At 38.7% G+C, this 16,763-nt stretch overlaps 1 protein-coding gene across 4 annotated transcripts in view; it reads left to right on the top strand.

Moving 5' to 3' along the window:
• Positions 1–16,763, top strand: part of LOC111248439 (uncharacterized) — a 31,725-nt gene that overhangs the window by 4,365 nt on the left and 10,597 nt on the right. For 2 of the 4 annotated variants that reach the window (XM_022800798.2, XM_022800802.2), the window contains exons 3-15: positions 336–425; positions 5,723–5,809; positions 6,546–6,795; positions 7,848–7,971; positions 8,474–8,633; positions 8,726–9,087; positions 9,843–10,054; positions 10,337–10,654; positions 11,166–11,399; positions 13,291–13,788; positions 14,083–14,229; positions 15,161–15,348; positions 15,837–16,085. In XM_022800798.2, the coding sequence (XP_022656533.1) occupies positions 336–425; positions 5,723–5,809; positions 6,546–6,795; positions 7,848–7,971; positions 8,474–8,633; positions 8,726–9,087; positions 9,843–10,054; positions 10,337–10,654; positions 11,166–11,399; positions 13,291–13,788; positions 14,083–14,229; positions 15,161–15,348; positions 15,837–16,085 (2,919 nt within the window). The remainder of the gene's footprint in view (positions 1–335; positions 426–5,722; positions 5,810–6,545; positions 6,796–7,847; positions 7,972–8,473; positions 8,634–8,725; positions 9,088–9,842; positions 10,055–10,336; positions 10,655–11,165; positions 11,400–13,290; positions 13,789–14,082; positions 14,230–15,160; positions 15,349–15,836; positions 16,086–16,763) is intronic. The other 2 variants (XM_022800799.2, XM_022800803.2) reach the window with 2 other exon arrangements.

Genomic DNA, 16,763 nt, shown 5'->3' with positions numbered 1-16,763 from the left:
TAGGAATTTGAATAAGAAAGATAATCTATTCTTGTTTTCGAAGGCAAACTATGCGCGTGTGTGGCGTTGGGCAGTCCCGGCGCTCCGACCAAAATATCCGTTTAGGTCAAATACTAGCTTTCTATTTCGCTTCGCCTCTGCTTAGTAAAGGCACCGTAAAGCAATGTACACCTATTTAAATACTAGTATCTTAGAATTTAGAGCCTGTTTATTTGCTACTTTATGAAAAGCGCATATATATAAAAGATTGTGCGACTTCCTATTAACGATGTGTCCATGTTGGCCAATAATTTGGGGGGGGGGGGGCGACGGCCACGGTGACGACGGGTGGCTAGGAAATCGAAGAGGAGGCATACGAACGAGAACTTGCAATCCAAGCAGCGCGAGAGGCCGGTCTCGCCAGCAGCATTCACCCATCTCATCAGGTATTTCGATACCACATCAATGCTATCCCGCTCGACTGTCTTCGATAGACAAAATGTTACCGAGTATTTTTTTCACACTAGAATGATCGTAGGGTATGCATTGTTCGTGCAGTGTCTGGATGACAATCCGTTAATTGATTTCTTATTTTACATACTATGCCGAACGTTTTGTCCACGTCTTATGCGTTGAGTGATACAATACTTTCTCGAAAGTTAACGCGGCGAAGCTAGGCATCACTTCTTTCATGTCAGTTTAACTTAGTCTATAATAATATACTAGTGTAACTTTATTTGCTATCAACTGAGAAGCATAGCGACTCAAGGCTCAATTGTTTTATCACCGTAATGACCGTGCCACAACCGATTCAGAAAGTTAAAAATAACTTGGCACAGAACTTCCTTGCAGGCCCATTCAGACAAGCTATCTGCGTCCACAAAAGGTCCCTGGCTAAACAATGTTTCAATTGACACGCAGCATTAGTTTCCTAGGGTACCTTGCCAGTTCATCTACGTGAGTCGCAGGTATAGCGTTAAGTGATTTTCCAACAGAGTTTCGATAACGGCGTTTTGCATTAATCTGTAGTTCTGATCTTTTTCGTTCTTCCTTAGCGTTGATACGTCCTGGCATATTTTCTGCTTTTTTATTTCAAATATGCACACTTAAATAATGGTAGTGTTCAAAACAAGGGGGATCGATACAATCTTTATCGATCCTCTTTGTTATACTAAATGTTTAACATTTGCTACATATTTCTCTTGTCAGTACTATTATAGACTGTCAACGAGAGAACGGCAACGTAAATTATTATTTTGGTGTCTATTTCGTCTCTTTTTAGGAAGAAGGGAGGAAATAAAGTTTTGTGTGTGATTTTATTATATCAAATAACAATAGCCGGATTAGCTTGAAGAAAGTTCAAGCAGAGCCCAGTGCAGCTTCTCATGATAACAAAAACAAGTTGTGTTAAAACTATTAGCGTTAAGAGGGTCTTCAACAAAGGTGTCTACAAGGCGCTCATGAGAAAAATACCTAACATAATCTTGTATTGTTTGCACACAAGGTGGCTCATATTGCTCAATAGCGCTTTTGGCTAAAATGGCGTTTGTATTCGATTGTTTAAAGTATGCATGATGACGTTTCGTCCGTTTTCAGGCAAGCTGAAACACATGTTTCATGCATCAGTAGATTTGAGTAAAAGTTTGTCAGCTAAACTATAATTAAAGTTCGTCCTAGCGTATAATTTGTATTATTTATCAACAGTGGTAAGAACTAAAAGAGCTATTCTACAGCTCAATCAATGTTTGCCGTTTCTCATAATGATCTATTACGGTTAACACACTCGCTACAATCTGAAAACGTCTAGAAGAAAGTAGCTTCACATAGAAATGGAGCTGCAAAAAAAAAAAGAGAAACTTTTGCAATATGAAGCATTTTCTTTTAATAACCAAACTTAATTTAGTAATCAACTCGTTTCCATGAGCTGCAGCTTTATGATGTAAGCTTCAAGTAACTGCGTATGCATTTTGAATAGTAAGTTTTAAACACTCAGTTCTTTAGCAGCATATAATTGTATGAGCTACGGTCATGTAATGTAAAATACGGTAATACAAAAGAGTGACATCACAATGGTTCTTATAAACGTAAAGCAATATCGTTCAAACTTACAAAGAATGGCATCTGTTATTTATGATCCTCAGGGGGAATATAGAGAGGGGTGTTGGTGGACAACTCTGATTGCCCCTGTAATATAACGCTCTTGTCTGTTCCAAATGGTAACGATCGCTTTTTTTTAGCCATCGGAAGATAAATAATATTAGGCCAAATAAGAACGCTTATGTGAGAATAAGCAACTCATTGAATGAACAAAGTATCTATACGACGAATCTTCATTTCATACGCAGGTCATAATTGGCTCAACGAAGTATTTGGCTTTTAAGTGTGAGCTTACAGCGTACTTAGAAGCTGATGGATGAACCTTAAATCAAGTGAGTCAAGATTTTCTTGAAGCTTTTATAAAAAAAAGTTCTTCTGAACTAGTCGAGCTAATTTCTAGATATTCTAGATATTTTACCTGCCGCTCACTCGAGTTGAAACAAAGCTCCGAATTAGAGCACGTAGTACTGCTGGAAGTTCATGAGAGTCATCGGGGATAATTTTTAGTGGATCCTAATAACTTCTAAGCATACGATGACAGTTAAAAGAAACTTAAAAAAAATTCAAAAAGTAATGCAAGCCACACCCATTTCTACTCTTGAAAGTTTATTATAAGCGTGTTTCCTTGGTGCCTTCTCGTTACTGTTTATGATCAAGGCCTGATCTCTATAGATATATAATTTTTGTGAAAGGATTAAGACCTGCTAACCTAGCAAGCTACTTAACAGTTGGATCGAAAAGGATTTTATGAATCCGTCAAACAGCAGTTAAATAACGAGTATTTGATTTTGCGACAGAATTGCTTGTTAAACTACTATAATCCTTGAATAATACGGGAAAGAGCACTAAACGATAATGTTTTAATGCCACCATTATAAGCACTACATATAAACACGGTGATCAACACAATGAGATTTTGTTGCATTATTTAAATTTAGGCAAGGTTTATCGACCATTTTTGTCCGTTTTTTTTGCTCTTGAATGTTTACCTTGGCTAAGAATACTTGTATTTATTCGTTTGTTACATAAATATCAGGTTGGAAGGAAAGTTTCAACATTTTAAGGAAAGACATCTTCCTAACTTACCTCGTGGTTGTTTACTTCTGCGTTCGTCCTGCTCTACCAGAGTACTGTAGTAGTATTGCGTGGTCAGTGCAATTTTAACGTGAAAGATTCCCTCAAACATGGACGCTCCAGGTGGGAAAGTGCGTTTTTGCCACGTACTATGTATTTCGTCAAGGCCAAAACACTGCCGTGACAACCAGGTATATTTGTCTTATAGACGGCAATGACGCTGTCGTGAAAAAAAAAACTGCTCAAGAGTGGTTTACCAAGTTTAAAGGCTATATTCCTAACCTAACGGATACTTCCCGCCCTGACCGACAATATGAGCTCAATAACGAGCATTTAAAGGCACTTTTGAAAAAGGATGACCGACAAATAACTCGGAAATCGACCAAAAAGACGAGTTGTAGTCACAGACCGTCGACAATTATTTCAAGTCCCTTGGGTTTACACCGATGCTTGACGTTTGAGTACTTCACAAATTTTCTGGCTCCAACAAAAAATTACGGATTGATGCTGCATCTTAACATCCCGCCCGGTATCGAACGTCACGTGACCACAATGACACAGGCGTTGCATAGGTGATCAGAAGTAACGCTTGTATATCAACATGTGTCAGATATCAAAACGAGTGGGGCTTTAGGAGGGAAATTCAAGCTTAGGGTCTGACCAAATCTTCATAAAAAAAAATGATGTTTCGCGTCTGGTGGGATTTCATGTGCCTTATTCACTGGGAATTGTTGCTCATGAACGTACAATTGATTTGCATATTTAGTTGGCCTAGTTATATCATTCTTACATGAAAATCTATGTAGTGATGTATATGTTAGTATTTTTAAAAAGTTTGCGATGTGCTGAATAAGTTTAATTTTAAAGTTAACATTCGGGTTGAAAATACTGCTTGACGATTGAAAATTTAACACGGTGTTCTACGTGACTGAGGTTTTTATCAGCGCCATTCGATGGATCTCGATGAATTTAGTAAAACGTGGGTATATCTTTATACTTAAAATGGGTATTTTTGAACAAAAATAATGAATAACAATGGGGTTTTGATGTTGTTGAATGTTTTGAGCTGCCTTACAATAGTTTTTTTTCCGAATTTTTACCTAATGCGTAGAAAAACCTAATATATTTATTTCAAGAGAAAAATGCCAAAATGTAAACATTATATTAAAAAAAAAACCAAATCAAACATTTTTATGGTTTAGTGATGTTTCAGAAACAGGATTAATATGCCAACCAAGATATATTAAATATATGTCTTCATTCAATACAAATGTATTGGAAACCAATACGAAACAAATTCAGAGTTGGCTGAGCAGTTAGAACAAATCTTGTTTTTAATGGTACACATTGAAAACGTTGTCTTCTCAATATGTCATTCATTATTCCTCTCCTCCATTTCCAAGTGTGATGGTATCTATACATATATCTAGATGCTATATATGGTTGACGTTATAAGGTTCTTATAGCAGCCTGTGGAGTTTTCCAAAGTTCTCATGTCCGACTTCATGACTTCAAAATGTCAATTTAATTCACTTAGAACTTTACGTATTATATTTGTTATTGGGTAAATACAAACTAATATTGTTATTCTTATTGTCATCTATTAATGCCTGCAAAAAAAAAAGCTCTTCAAAGGGCAACGATTGCAAAGATTATCGACATTATAGCTATTCTTATTTCGTTATATCAGACGTCTTTCCGCCAAATAATGAAATCTCATTAGAAAAAGGATTAAACTAGCCCTTCGAAGCGATGATCGTCAATAATAGCTGATACGAAAGCTCGGAAAAACATTAGATAAGCCGTATGAGCCGTAAGGCCAGTTGAAATACATTTGTTAGTATTAATGGAGTATTAAATTCTTACAAGGATTCTTTATGATTATTATTATATAACTTAATCAGTGGGCTCACCTAAAAGCAGTTGAACAGAATTTCAAGTTTTGTGAATCAAAGTTCTTGACAAATTAGATAGTCTACAACTATATTTAAAAAGTCTGAAACAGACGATACAGGGTACTGAATAAGTAGGTGGCCTTCAGACAATTGAGTGCTTAAATTATTAAAGCTACCATCAATAGCTTAAATTTTCAAAATTTAAGCACACTAAATCTTCTGTTTATTATGCTATACACACGCATCGGTTTAATTTAATTTGAAACAAAATTGGTGACAAGGAACTTCGCTATTGTCGGCAAGCAATAAGTTAAAGAAAATGCCTAAATTAGTTACTGTTTTTGTCATTGACGAACAGCGCCAGCTTCAGATACATTGAGGCCTCTTAATAAAATTGTATACGATTTTTTTTTATCTTCTTCTATAAGTCCAAGGTCTTTTACAGTTTTCTACTAAAAACAACAAAAAGTCATTTGTTCTCAATTCAGTTAACTCTTACCTCAGGAAAAACTTCCCTAACAAACACCATTGTAACTGCAGTCAAATAGGCCAGGGGTACTGCCGGCTAAGCATTCGCACGTTCAGAAAAACTTCTAGTATTTGTAGTCTACAGTGTTTTAGTTAATATGCATGTAAGCTTAACAAGTGAGTCAGTCTGACGATGATCTTTGCTGCAGGTACGAACGGTGCTCCCTCCAAAAGCTGAAAAGGATGAGGGCGATAGCGCCCAGTCGGCTTCAAACCCTCTGGAACCGGTAACGTCGGTGAGAGCCTTGCTTTTTTACAAAAATCAATCAGTTCGCTGATCCGCGTAAATTATAGCAAAATCATAATGTGTAACACTATCTATGAAGAACGAGAGCTGCACACGATTATAGCAAGCAGTAAAAGCCCATGCGATACTGCATCTACATACGAAAGGGAAGCACGGAGCAATGTTAGTTACTTCGAACAGTATTCTTCGAGCTAAAAGAAAATTGATTTTAGAAACTGATACTACTGAACTTTTAACATTCTCTGGAGGCTTCACTTCAGAGTTAGTCAGTCCACGGTCTTCTTTTTTTTATTTGCTACCAAATCCCAAAAGGTAATACCAAAAGGAGATACCTAGATGTTTTATTATCGGTTTTAGTCGTCGAACGTCTGTTCGCTTAAAGATAAGCGAGAAACATAATCAGTTCGCTTTTCGACCACTTTTCTCAATACTGTATCTTCCAAAAAGTTTGTTTTTAATAGTGACCAAATCAACTGTTAATCTATTTCGTTAAGTTAAGAATTCGAAGACCTCTTGTTAGGTTTGAAGTTACTTGCTTTTCGAAGTACTTTGTTGCAGGATACAAGTTATTCACTAGTCAAGAATTAAGTATCTATAACTCGTATTTCCGTTTAACTTACTATTTGACGATAAGGTAATTGTGAATTTAGAATAATGGCTTTCCTATCAAGAGTAAAATAGTGAACGTGAATAATCAAACGTCGGCTACTTTCGAAATGAAAAAGGTAAAAAAATCCAGCGAGGACTGGGAGCTGTTTAATAAGCTCCTCGGAAAGGTTGAGACTGCGGTCGCTTCGACAGTTCAAAGCATCGAGAAGGTCAAAGAGTCCTCAGTAGTCGAGGAAATTATCGCTAAAGAGCAGAAGGAAGCCGTTGTTATTCCAGAGTATAAAGGTGTCAAGTCGCTCGAAGAGGCCAAGCGTGAAAAAGAGGAACGTGAAAGGGAGGCGCTTAGACAACGCAGAGACGCTGACGGTAATAATTTATTTCCCTACATTAATTGATATGGTTATTAATATGACACTATAATGTATATAAAAACGTTAATAGTTATTGACAAATTCAACAAAATTCCCGGAATAGAATGGTGGTTCTAGAAATGATGGGAAGTGTGTTGAGCAGCAGAATTGATCAATGGTTTTTATCATTTTATCTAGGCTGACCAGTAGACAACCACTGTAATGAAAAGTATACTAAATCTAAAAATGAAGCAGTGACCCGCTTATTATCGTTTGCATAGTCGTAAAAAGGCCCATAGAAACTATACCTAATTACTATTTGTGTACTTACGTCTTTAAGCAATATATAAATATTTGGGAAGTAAGTCTTACTTTCAACATTTACAATCAATAATAGCTCTGGTTACGCCATTTTTAACTTAATGTGGACGTTAATCCACCGCATGGCTCTTGAAAAAGCATTCAAAAGGTGCATATATATGTATATATATATTATGCTTATTCACCCTATCATCCAAGTGTCCCCGCTAAACTGTTCAAAGCGCTGCCTTTAAACCTGGCCGACCTTTACATATACTGACACTCTTAAAATAACAATATTCAAGGATCCAATGGGCTACCCCTGGTAAAGGACAGCACTTTCCTTTTAAAGTAAGTTTCATGGATGATCGCATATCTGATGCTCCCTGGAGCATGAAGAAGTATCCACATTTTAGTTGACGGCCGAGGTGCTTGATTTAAAGTAAGCATCGGTTACGTCGATCGCCTCCCTGCCTTTCGACGATAGTTGTAATCGTAGTAAGTATATGGAGCGGCCATGAGGTCAAACCAATGCTTTTGAATACTGATGAGCGTTCTTTTCTGAGAAAGGAATATATTAGACATATACAGGCACAATTTGTTTGATGAGCTTAATTTTCCTGACAAAAGATTAGATTGTTAGCAAAACGAGGTGGCCTTTGCTTTCTGAACGATATGGTTTATCATGTATGGGCATTATCGGGCCGGCTTCTGCTCTTTTCGTCTGCCATTGCTTAGTCTCATTGCTTTAATTATCTAATGTTACAGAATGGGAGCGAGCCCTAAACACTTTCGACAAAAAGCAAACTCCAGATTTTCTTTGCCTAGACGCGTCATCTGCAAGCGCCACTGACGACGGGGGAGAACCAAAACTTTCCTTCGCTTATTACAGGTGAGCTTTATAAGGAAAAGTGTTAAAATAAAATAATAATAGTATAACAGGAGCACAGACTCCAACAAGCTTGATTTTCGTGAACGTTTTCGCCTATACGTCGAAAAGTAGATTTTTTACGATTTATAGATCATTGATAAACCCATTCTAAACTTTTATTTTGCACCGAAGGAAACCAGAAATGTGATACTTGGGCTTCTGGTGATTTGTAGATGGTAGAAAAAGCTGGATATTAATTAAATGTCAGAGGAGATAAAGTTGGCCACAGCGCTCGTGTATTTTCATATCATTGGTCTGTTTAGTCGAAGTACATAGAATGTTTACCGAATTTTTTTCGTCCAAATTCGCCCAGATTATAAGTAGATTCACTTTAAGAAGTTGCTTTATTTAGGAATTTACTTACACAAAACCAGGGGCATATCTTCTATTTCAAACTTACTTGAAGACTTGCTCGCTAGAGACTACCTATTCACAGCAGCACGTTTGGACTTTTACACTTCAGCCCTTCTTCTGGTCCTTCGGCGATCCCGAAAACTCCTCTCGAGGTCGACCCTTTCGACACGTCGTTTATTTCGCCGGTGGTACAGGACAGTGGATCAACTGTCAAGTTGGACGAAGAGGATCCCTTTGACACACAGAAGATTGATAAAGGAATTGAGGAGGCAAGTTATTGATGGGACCCCGTTTCATGTATTATTGCTGCTTACTTACAAAATAAATTACTAAATTAAAAAGATCGTCTGTTCTTTAACAGGTGGCACAGCTAACGCAGAAAAGGATGTCGCTTTCTGGAGGAGTGAATCCTTTCGGCGGCTCTTCATCTGGATCAGGAGTGCAAGAAGATCCTAATCCACGGGTTCGGCCACCCTCGCGGCCCACAGCAGGCTCATCTCTGTTCAGTTCAACTGAATGCTCACCCGTAGACATTCCTGATGACGTGCAAAACTTCTTCAAAAACGCTTCGCGTCGCTCGTCAACAAATCCATTCGACCCTCCAACACTCGCCGCACCTCAACAGCTAAGCACTGAAGATACGATTCGAACCGGGGCAGCTCTGCTCCAGGCAATTGCCAGTGAATTTGCTGACAAAGACGACGATGACGACCTCTATCATCGGTACTTCACAGGATGTCCCTTGCACTTTTTTTACTCTTCTATACCAAATGTTTGCTATTATATTCCCTTTTATGTAGTGAAATAAAGCTCGTGTTGCGATTTCGAGTAATTTAGTTCGACTAATAGACTGCATTAATTTTAATTTTTTTTTTTCTAAGCATTCATTTTAAGAGCAACGCATGTGAATGCACAATCAAAAATGTTTTGCCTTCAAAGCGGCGTACTCCTTCTCATAAAGATTCATAAAGATTATGAAGGATTAGATTGTAATGTAGTTGGAAATTCAGTATGGCTGTATAAAAGAAAAATCCATAGATCTTAGCTGAGCTTTTTTTGTGCGTAAAAGTACACGTTGAGAGAAATCTTACTGAGTATAAACAATGGGTACTGTGTGTTTGCTAGACATCAACAATAAATAGTTATGCGTTGAAAGCAGACACAGTAAAACACATTTTATCCTAATTTATGGTATAAGGCGCAGTCAGCTATATTTAGGTAGATAAAAGTGAAAGCAGCTCTACAATAGAGTAGATCAGTTAGCCTAGTCTTAATGTGGACATTAGGAGCGTAATAATACGCTGATTTATGGTATATATATATATATATATATATATATATATATATATGGATGTTTGAGTGTAAATGCATAAATGAAAAAAAAATTTTTTTTTAAACTAGGCTATCCCTAATTAGCTAGCTAGAAATACATACATCGGCCTGCACCATGTAGAAACAGCCACTTACTACCTTTGCAGGACACTTTCATCAAAAGGTGGGCTTCCGCCACCTTCGCCAATAAGCCCATTTTCAGAGTCGGACGCTGCCGTAGTAGATCAGGCCGTAGTACCGGAACTCATGGATATGTTAGCACCTACAGAAGCGAAAGCATCAAACATAGTCTCTTCCTCAAGTACCACGACTCTTAACCCGACCAACACGTTAGCCACAGTTAGCAGTGCCTTCAATCGTAAGTGTTAGTTATTAATATAGCGAGTATTCCGATTAACTCTGTGGTCGAGTATCCACTGAGACTGATGTCTACTTATGCTAGACAAAGTGGCCGTTTGTCTTGGGCATTAACTTCTTAGCCTTTCATACAATTAGGACAATATATCTCTGACCAAAAATTTGTGTATCCAAAGGCGACAATCCATTGGATTGGGGAACACTGTGAGAAACAGTCGAACAAGCAATGCATTTTAATAGTGTAAATAAGTATGCCTTCTTCGTTTTTAAACAATCGTTGTAGCGACGGCAGCGTCAATCGACCCGTTCACGGATCAGATGGTTGTTGTTGGGAATCTGTCGGAAGGTGTTCCCGTAACACCTTTAGCTCCTTCTGTGGCCCCCACACTACCGCCGCCTTCCAGCGACAGTGCTGTACCCGTGGACGCGTTTCAGCTGGCGTTCGGCAAAAAAAGCATCGACTTGGATGACGTGCCTCCTCAGGCACAGGCCGACTTGCCACCCCATGAGCTACCCCAGATGCTGCAGAGCATTAAGGACTCGTTTGATCCTTTTAAAGACGTCCAGCAGGGACTCGAATTGCCAACGACCAACGTACCTGGTGAGCATATGACAGCATAAACGCCTATGTTGCCCTTATATATACAGGACAAAACCTTTGATCTGGTTGAAAAACGATAGGCGAGTGAAAAAACCTACACGATAGGCTGGAACTAATACAAATAAGTAAATTCGCTAATCTGTAAGAAGTACTGTAATTTCAAATGTGTTTAGATTTCAGCTGCAGAACTGTAGGTAAAAACATATAGACATCTCTTAGATTACGACTGCCAACTTTTTTTAAAAAAATGAGATGATCATTCGTCTAGGACGGGCTGTTCAAAGGACACATCGGACTCGGCTACTACTGGTTGCCAACATTAAATTTCTACATGATTTAGTTCCATTTATTTAACATTTTTATTTATTTAATTTATTTATTTTTATTTATTTATTTATTAACTTACATATATGAAACAACGATGCATATCTGGGCCTGTTTCCTACGGTCCAAGGCAAAAAAAAAGTGATACTTTATATATATAAAAATTTATTGTTATCGGAATCGGCAGGCCCGGTGTCGGGCGCGCCTACGCCAGGCTCGGATGTATTTGAGAGTGAGCTACGGCAACAGGAAGAAGAACTGTTCGGTAGCAATGACGGCAGCAAAAAAGCCCCCGAACCTCCAACGCTTCTTAACAACCAGCCAGCCCCACAGTTCCCATTGCTACCTTTGAGTAACCTAACAAATATGGATCGAACCCAACTCCAGAGACCTACGCCACCTCCGGCTGCTGCAATTCAAGGTGCGTAGACCTCAACGGTTGGACATTAACTATTATTGATGTTCAGGTATTACGAAAAGCTTATTTTGAACAAATGAGCATTTGCTTGGATAAGCATGTGATAATTGCTATTGTAATAGTTGTAGTTCTGTGGGTGCCTGGGTTATAGTGATAATTGATGCACTAAGATCTAGCAGGCTAATTAGAACCTTATATGTATATATATATAGAACGATTAGACCAGTTTGATTTCCTGTGTAAGTGTGTAAGCATGAAATTATATGAATTTTTCATTGAGGAAATGACTAAACGAAAAATTTCAATACAAGTTGTAGAAATACTACAAGGGACGACGTACAAGCGAGGAGGTCGTTTCGCGCAGGAGGTCCCGTTTATCAGGCGCAGATAAGACAACGTGTTTACAATAGCAGGCCTCGTTTTCCGGATTTGTTCCATATATTTCCGCTACGTTTACTAAACAGTTATATACAGACCCGACTCTTCTGAATCGAGCTTGAAGTAGGAGCATCATTTTTAGTTAACTTGGTTGCGTCTGAAGAGATACGGATCTTATATGCATTCCGTACCGGTGCCTCGAAGTGGGTAAACCCAGTAATGTTATTATCCATACCGCTCACTGTGCAATGAATTTGTACATAGTCTGTTATACCAATAACGCAAACTGACACTGACGTCGGAATTTCATATTGCGTTGTAAATATATTTATTTGTCAATATATATATTATTATTCTTATTATTATTAGTACCACTATTATTATTGTTCCGATTACCTCTACTAAGTTATTTTGGACAACCGGATTTAAGATGGTACCGTAGTTTTTTGCGCGAAAAAGGTACGATTTTATGAAAAATGGGTAGCACCTGTAAAGATTGGATATACCGTGTCTCAAAAAATCACGTCGCCATCTTTGGCACGCGCTGCTACGGCATACTTTCAAGGAAACATAAGTCAATGATTTGAATTAAGTTTTGCTATAAATTGAATATTAACATGTACTGCACTTATTAGAAAATTGGCTTTTGAGCCTTGACACCTGAATATATTACGTATCCGTTCAGTCTGACTACCGGTACTTTCCTTTGGACGGTTGTGCGTTTACTGCATAATTTGCACTTCCGCTAAGCAGTCACTACTTAGCCGCATCTTCTGTGCAATCAGCATAAACGATCTACGATTTCCAAGAAAAGTATAGCTAAAACAATGAGGACTGCGTGTATATAAAACCGATTTGAGCGCTTTGGAGCTGGAGATTTCCAAGTTTGAAGCACAAGCCAGGCTCAGGACAGCTAGATAAAGGTGTTTCCTAGCTAACGGCTAGCCTGATCCAAGGGCGGCCTCCCGTCTTAAATTGCCTACACAAATAGAAACTGCCTTTGACGATTTATTCATCAGGCAGGCGAATCCTACATGTACTAGGCCGTGAGAGCTTTCGATGCCAACCGTTTACATAGATATAGATTGTAACACTTTCGACGGGAAAGTACCAATTTTGCACGAAATAGGGACCGGCGATGAAAAATAGGTAGGAGTTTATAAGATCTACAGCTCAAGAAATAAACTATTGACCGGCAAGCAACTCGCTATACGGATATCTTATTTAGTGGGAGTAATGGTATCTAAGTTCTGCAAATAAGTTGGCGAATAAATTGCCTTAAAAATGGGTGCCCGGTTTTCTTTTCGGTGAGGAATCTGTACGTTGGCTTGACAGAGAAAGAAAGCCATGGAATGATCAACGAGATAATTTTAATAACTATAAGCTTACTCTCATCTCGACGTAGGTGGCCCCTTGCCTACAAATATGGCTTGTTTTTGCTCTGAATGATTATCGACTGATGCGAGATGAATATATATATATATATAATGTCATGATGATTTCCATTGTTAACCAGAACGCAAACAAAGCAGCACACGGAGTTCTATCACGAAAGAGGATAGCTTGGTTGACATTAAGTGTGGATCCGTTACATCGAACGGCGCAAACAACGGTAGAAAAGCCAGCAACCCATTTTCTCCTGAGAACTCACAGCATGGATCGCTTTGTTTTCCGGAGAACCCGTGTATGAGCGAGACCGAACAAAAGGACGTTTCACTCCCGAATGATTCGCTTGGTAATACTGCTGCGGCTAAACCTTCCAGCCCGGAAAATCCTTTTGGATCGTCCACGGCTAAGGAGAAAAGTTCTTCATCGCCGGAAAATCCATTTTCACCTGGTAGTACAGCTACAATGACAAATACTGGTCGAGGAGAAACGAACAAAATCGCCTCACCCCCAAAATCTGAAAATGTATTTAGTCGAAAGACATCGCAGGACTCAAATCCGTTTAGTCCAACTGCAACTCTACCACCTGTAAACGTCGGAATTAATAATCCATTCGGAAAGAATGATGGTAAGTGGATTCACCTTTACTGTTAGACTCAACGTGGTCTTAAAACTACTATGAAAACTCTGTACTTTCAGTAGTAAAAAGTGCCAATCAAAATGAGCTTAGAATTGGGAAGCACGAAACGACCACGTACGTGTTGCTACCAATATTGGCGAATAGTTCAACTGCATCTTCTTAATGCTGCTTGAGTAGCTCAGGCGAGCCCAATATAGGCTGCGGCTGTGCAGTTAAAAATAATATTACCTTGATTAATTAATAATACCTACGGTAATAAAACCTTGATTTCCTTGATAACAGAAGCAGAGGCGACGGATGTCTCATTTTCGTCGGCGTTTGCTGCGTCTGCACCAGCGGCGTCTGCAACAGTGGTTGAAAACACTCCATTTACCTTTACCAACGAATCAGCAGACCCTTTCGATACAGAAAACATCGTTCCAGCTACAGGTACGTGTATAAATATCAGATTCTGTTTTTGGCGGCTTAATCCAATACTTACCATCTTACGGTGAGAGTCTATTCTAATTTCTTTGTAGACATAAGAAATTTACTCATGGCATCATAAATAGTGTACGCTATGTACTATAATATCAAGAAGAAAGACTTTTCAGGCTAGATAACAAGGGAAGGTTTTTCAAATCAGAGATTCACTTACGTCAGAGGCTAGAGGGTGTACTACAGTAAAATATACCTTTGCTCGTCCCTGGAAAATAGACAGCCAATACCTGTAAGAAGAGTTACGTCGATATCGTCGGCTGAACTGTGATAAATATACACACAGCTAATGCTAACTTCTTCGAAAATGAGATTCCACGCAATTGAGCGGTCCGTATAATATAGCCACGTTGCAAGACAAGTAAATGTACCTGTAAAAGAAAGCCAAAGAGGACACCAAGTGTTTTCGAACACCTAATCCCGCTAAAACCAGCTGAAACCAGCGAAAAATTTTATGCCCTGATCTTCTCATTGATAATGTAGCACCTTAGCGCAGCAGCACATCTCGCTGATCGTTGGATAATCCAACCGGAGCATATGAACCTCAAAAGGCTGGAGGAATTGCACAATGCTGTTGAATTAATTATTAACATAGTGTGCCAGAAGTAGGAATATAATTATAGACGGTGATTGGGTTGTTCAGTGTCCTACGACAGGACCCTGGGAGGCAAATTGTTTCAGTCGTTTTGCCCTCATCACATGGTACCGTTGAGCTAACAGGATTCAAGTTTTTACCTACTATACAAATGCCTACGAAAACAACCATCATTGAGCCTCTCATAACGTATTATGAAAGAAAAAAGTATCTGTATATTGTTTATTTCCTCCAAAGGAAAGGTAAGAACCCATAACAACTCAGCTCACCTTCCCTTTTTTGATATAGATCAAAGCACGTTGGGTGCATTCGCCTCGAAGTTTAATTCAACAGCTGATGGTGGGGTAGCCGAGCTGGATCCGTTCGAAGGCTTAGGTGGACGTAACCCGGTCGATATCAGCGGAGGTTTTGGGGGAGAAAGTTTTCAGAACGACTCGACGGATTATCTTTCCGAAGGCCTGATACCGACGACGCAGGTCAGTCAAATAGACAATTGTGGATACTGATTCATCTCCAGTTCTACATTACACACATAACGTATAAATATTTCTTAGTTAGATATAAACAGCGATATCAACTGATATATTATATGCATCGTATAAATCAATGACGGGCGTAAAAAGTAAAAAGTAAATTGTTCTTGTTTGATCTTGTTGTACAAAAATGTTGCGTGCAATAAATCAGCCGTACTTGTTTAATCTTTAATGCGTGCTTTACCTAAAGCTACGACATTGCACATTTTTTGTCCTCCATTACATTTTTCGATACATGCTATCCCCTCTATGTCGGTTGCTCTATTCATCAACTTCACTGGAGATGATATCATTTTATTGTGGAACATTGTACTATCAGTTTGTTCTCAAGATAACTCCTATAGTTTCTAAATAAATTGAAGTGAATCTTTCAGTTTTTAGTTTCTTATGTCGCATACATGCTATGGGATAATTTGCCGATTATCATTCAGGTTCCGGACAATACCCCAGTCAAAAAGGCAAATCTTGCTGAGCCAAAGGACTCATTTGATTCCGACGAAGAGGAAGAACACATGAGGGTGACGATCAAACCCAAACTGCGTCCAATTGCTGATTTGGGTGGGGCCGGTGTCCCTCTACCGAAACTGGCAACGCCTATCAAACTTCTACCACCCCCAAAAAGTCCCTCACGCCAAGCCGGATACCAGGTGCAACCGGATCGTTTCAATCCATTTGACAAGGTAATTAATTTCCACATGAGCTGTTTTGATGATCCCTGATAAACAGGAGCGTAACATTGCTATACAAGAGTCCCACTAAAATACAAGGAACCTCCACTATATCTGTACACTAAGATACTATCACATTACGAATACAATTAACGACGAATATGACACTCTTGTCACTTTTTAGTCAGAACTGCGACGATAATTATATTCTCAAAAGCCACCAAATGTCTCGTATAGTTACATAAAATTGATGTTCACTTGACTCCGCAATAGAAGTCCTTCAAGGGAAATTACAAAGTGACTTATCATAGTTATATCTATCAATTTTATTCACCACATTTCTTTCACGCACCTCGTGTAAGTCATTCTTTTTAACCGCCTACAAAAGTAACTTGAATTGGTGTATACAGTTACCGTATAAGCCGTTTTGCATGCCTGTGATAAATGGAAGTATAGAACACTTACGATGTACTAAATACAGAGGGGATAGGCCACTGAAGCTTTGTGGCGCGAGACACTTTTTAAATCGCCTTCACAAAAGCCCACAACTTGATGCCAGCTTAAAGTTTGAATGTTTAATTTATCACCCCGTAACCCTGTGAAGCTGACTAATTCCTGGTAAATTTGTTCACTCTGGCTCTGGAATATTATTAATTTTGAATTTGTAGTAGTTGTTCAATGTTCAAACAT

This window comes from Varroa destructor, unplaced genomic scaffold (genome assembly GCF_002443255.2).
Source record: "Varroa destructor unplaced genomic scaffold, Vdes_3.0 BEIS01000003.1, whole genome shotgun sequence".
Classification (NCBI taxonomy): domain Eukaryota; kingdom Metazoa; phylum Arthropoda; class Arachnida; order Mesostigmata; family Varroidae; genus Varroa; species Varroa destructor.
The sequence above is the reverse complement of the archived record's forward strand: the minus strand, read 5'-3'. Positions and strand labels throughout refer to the sequence as shown.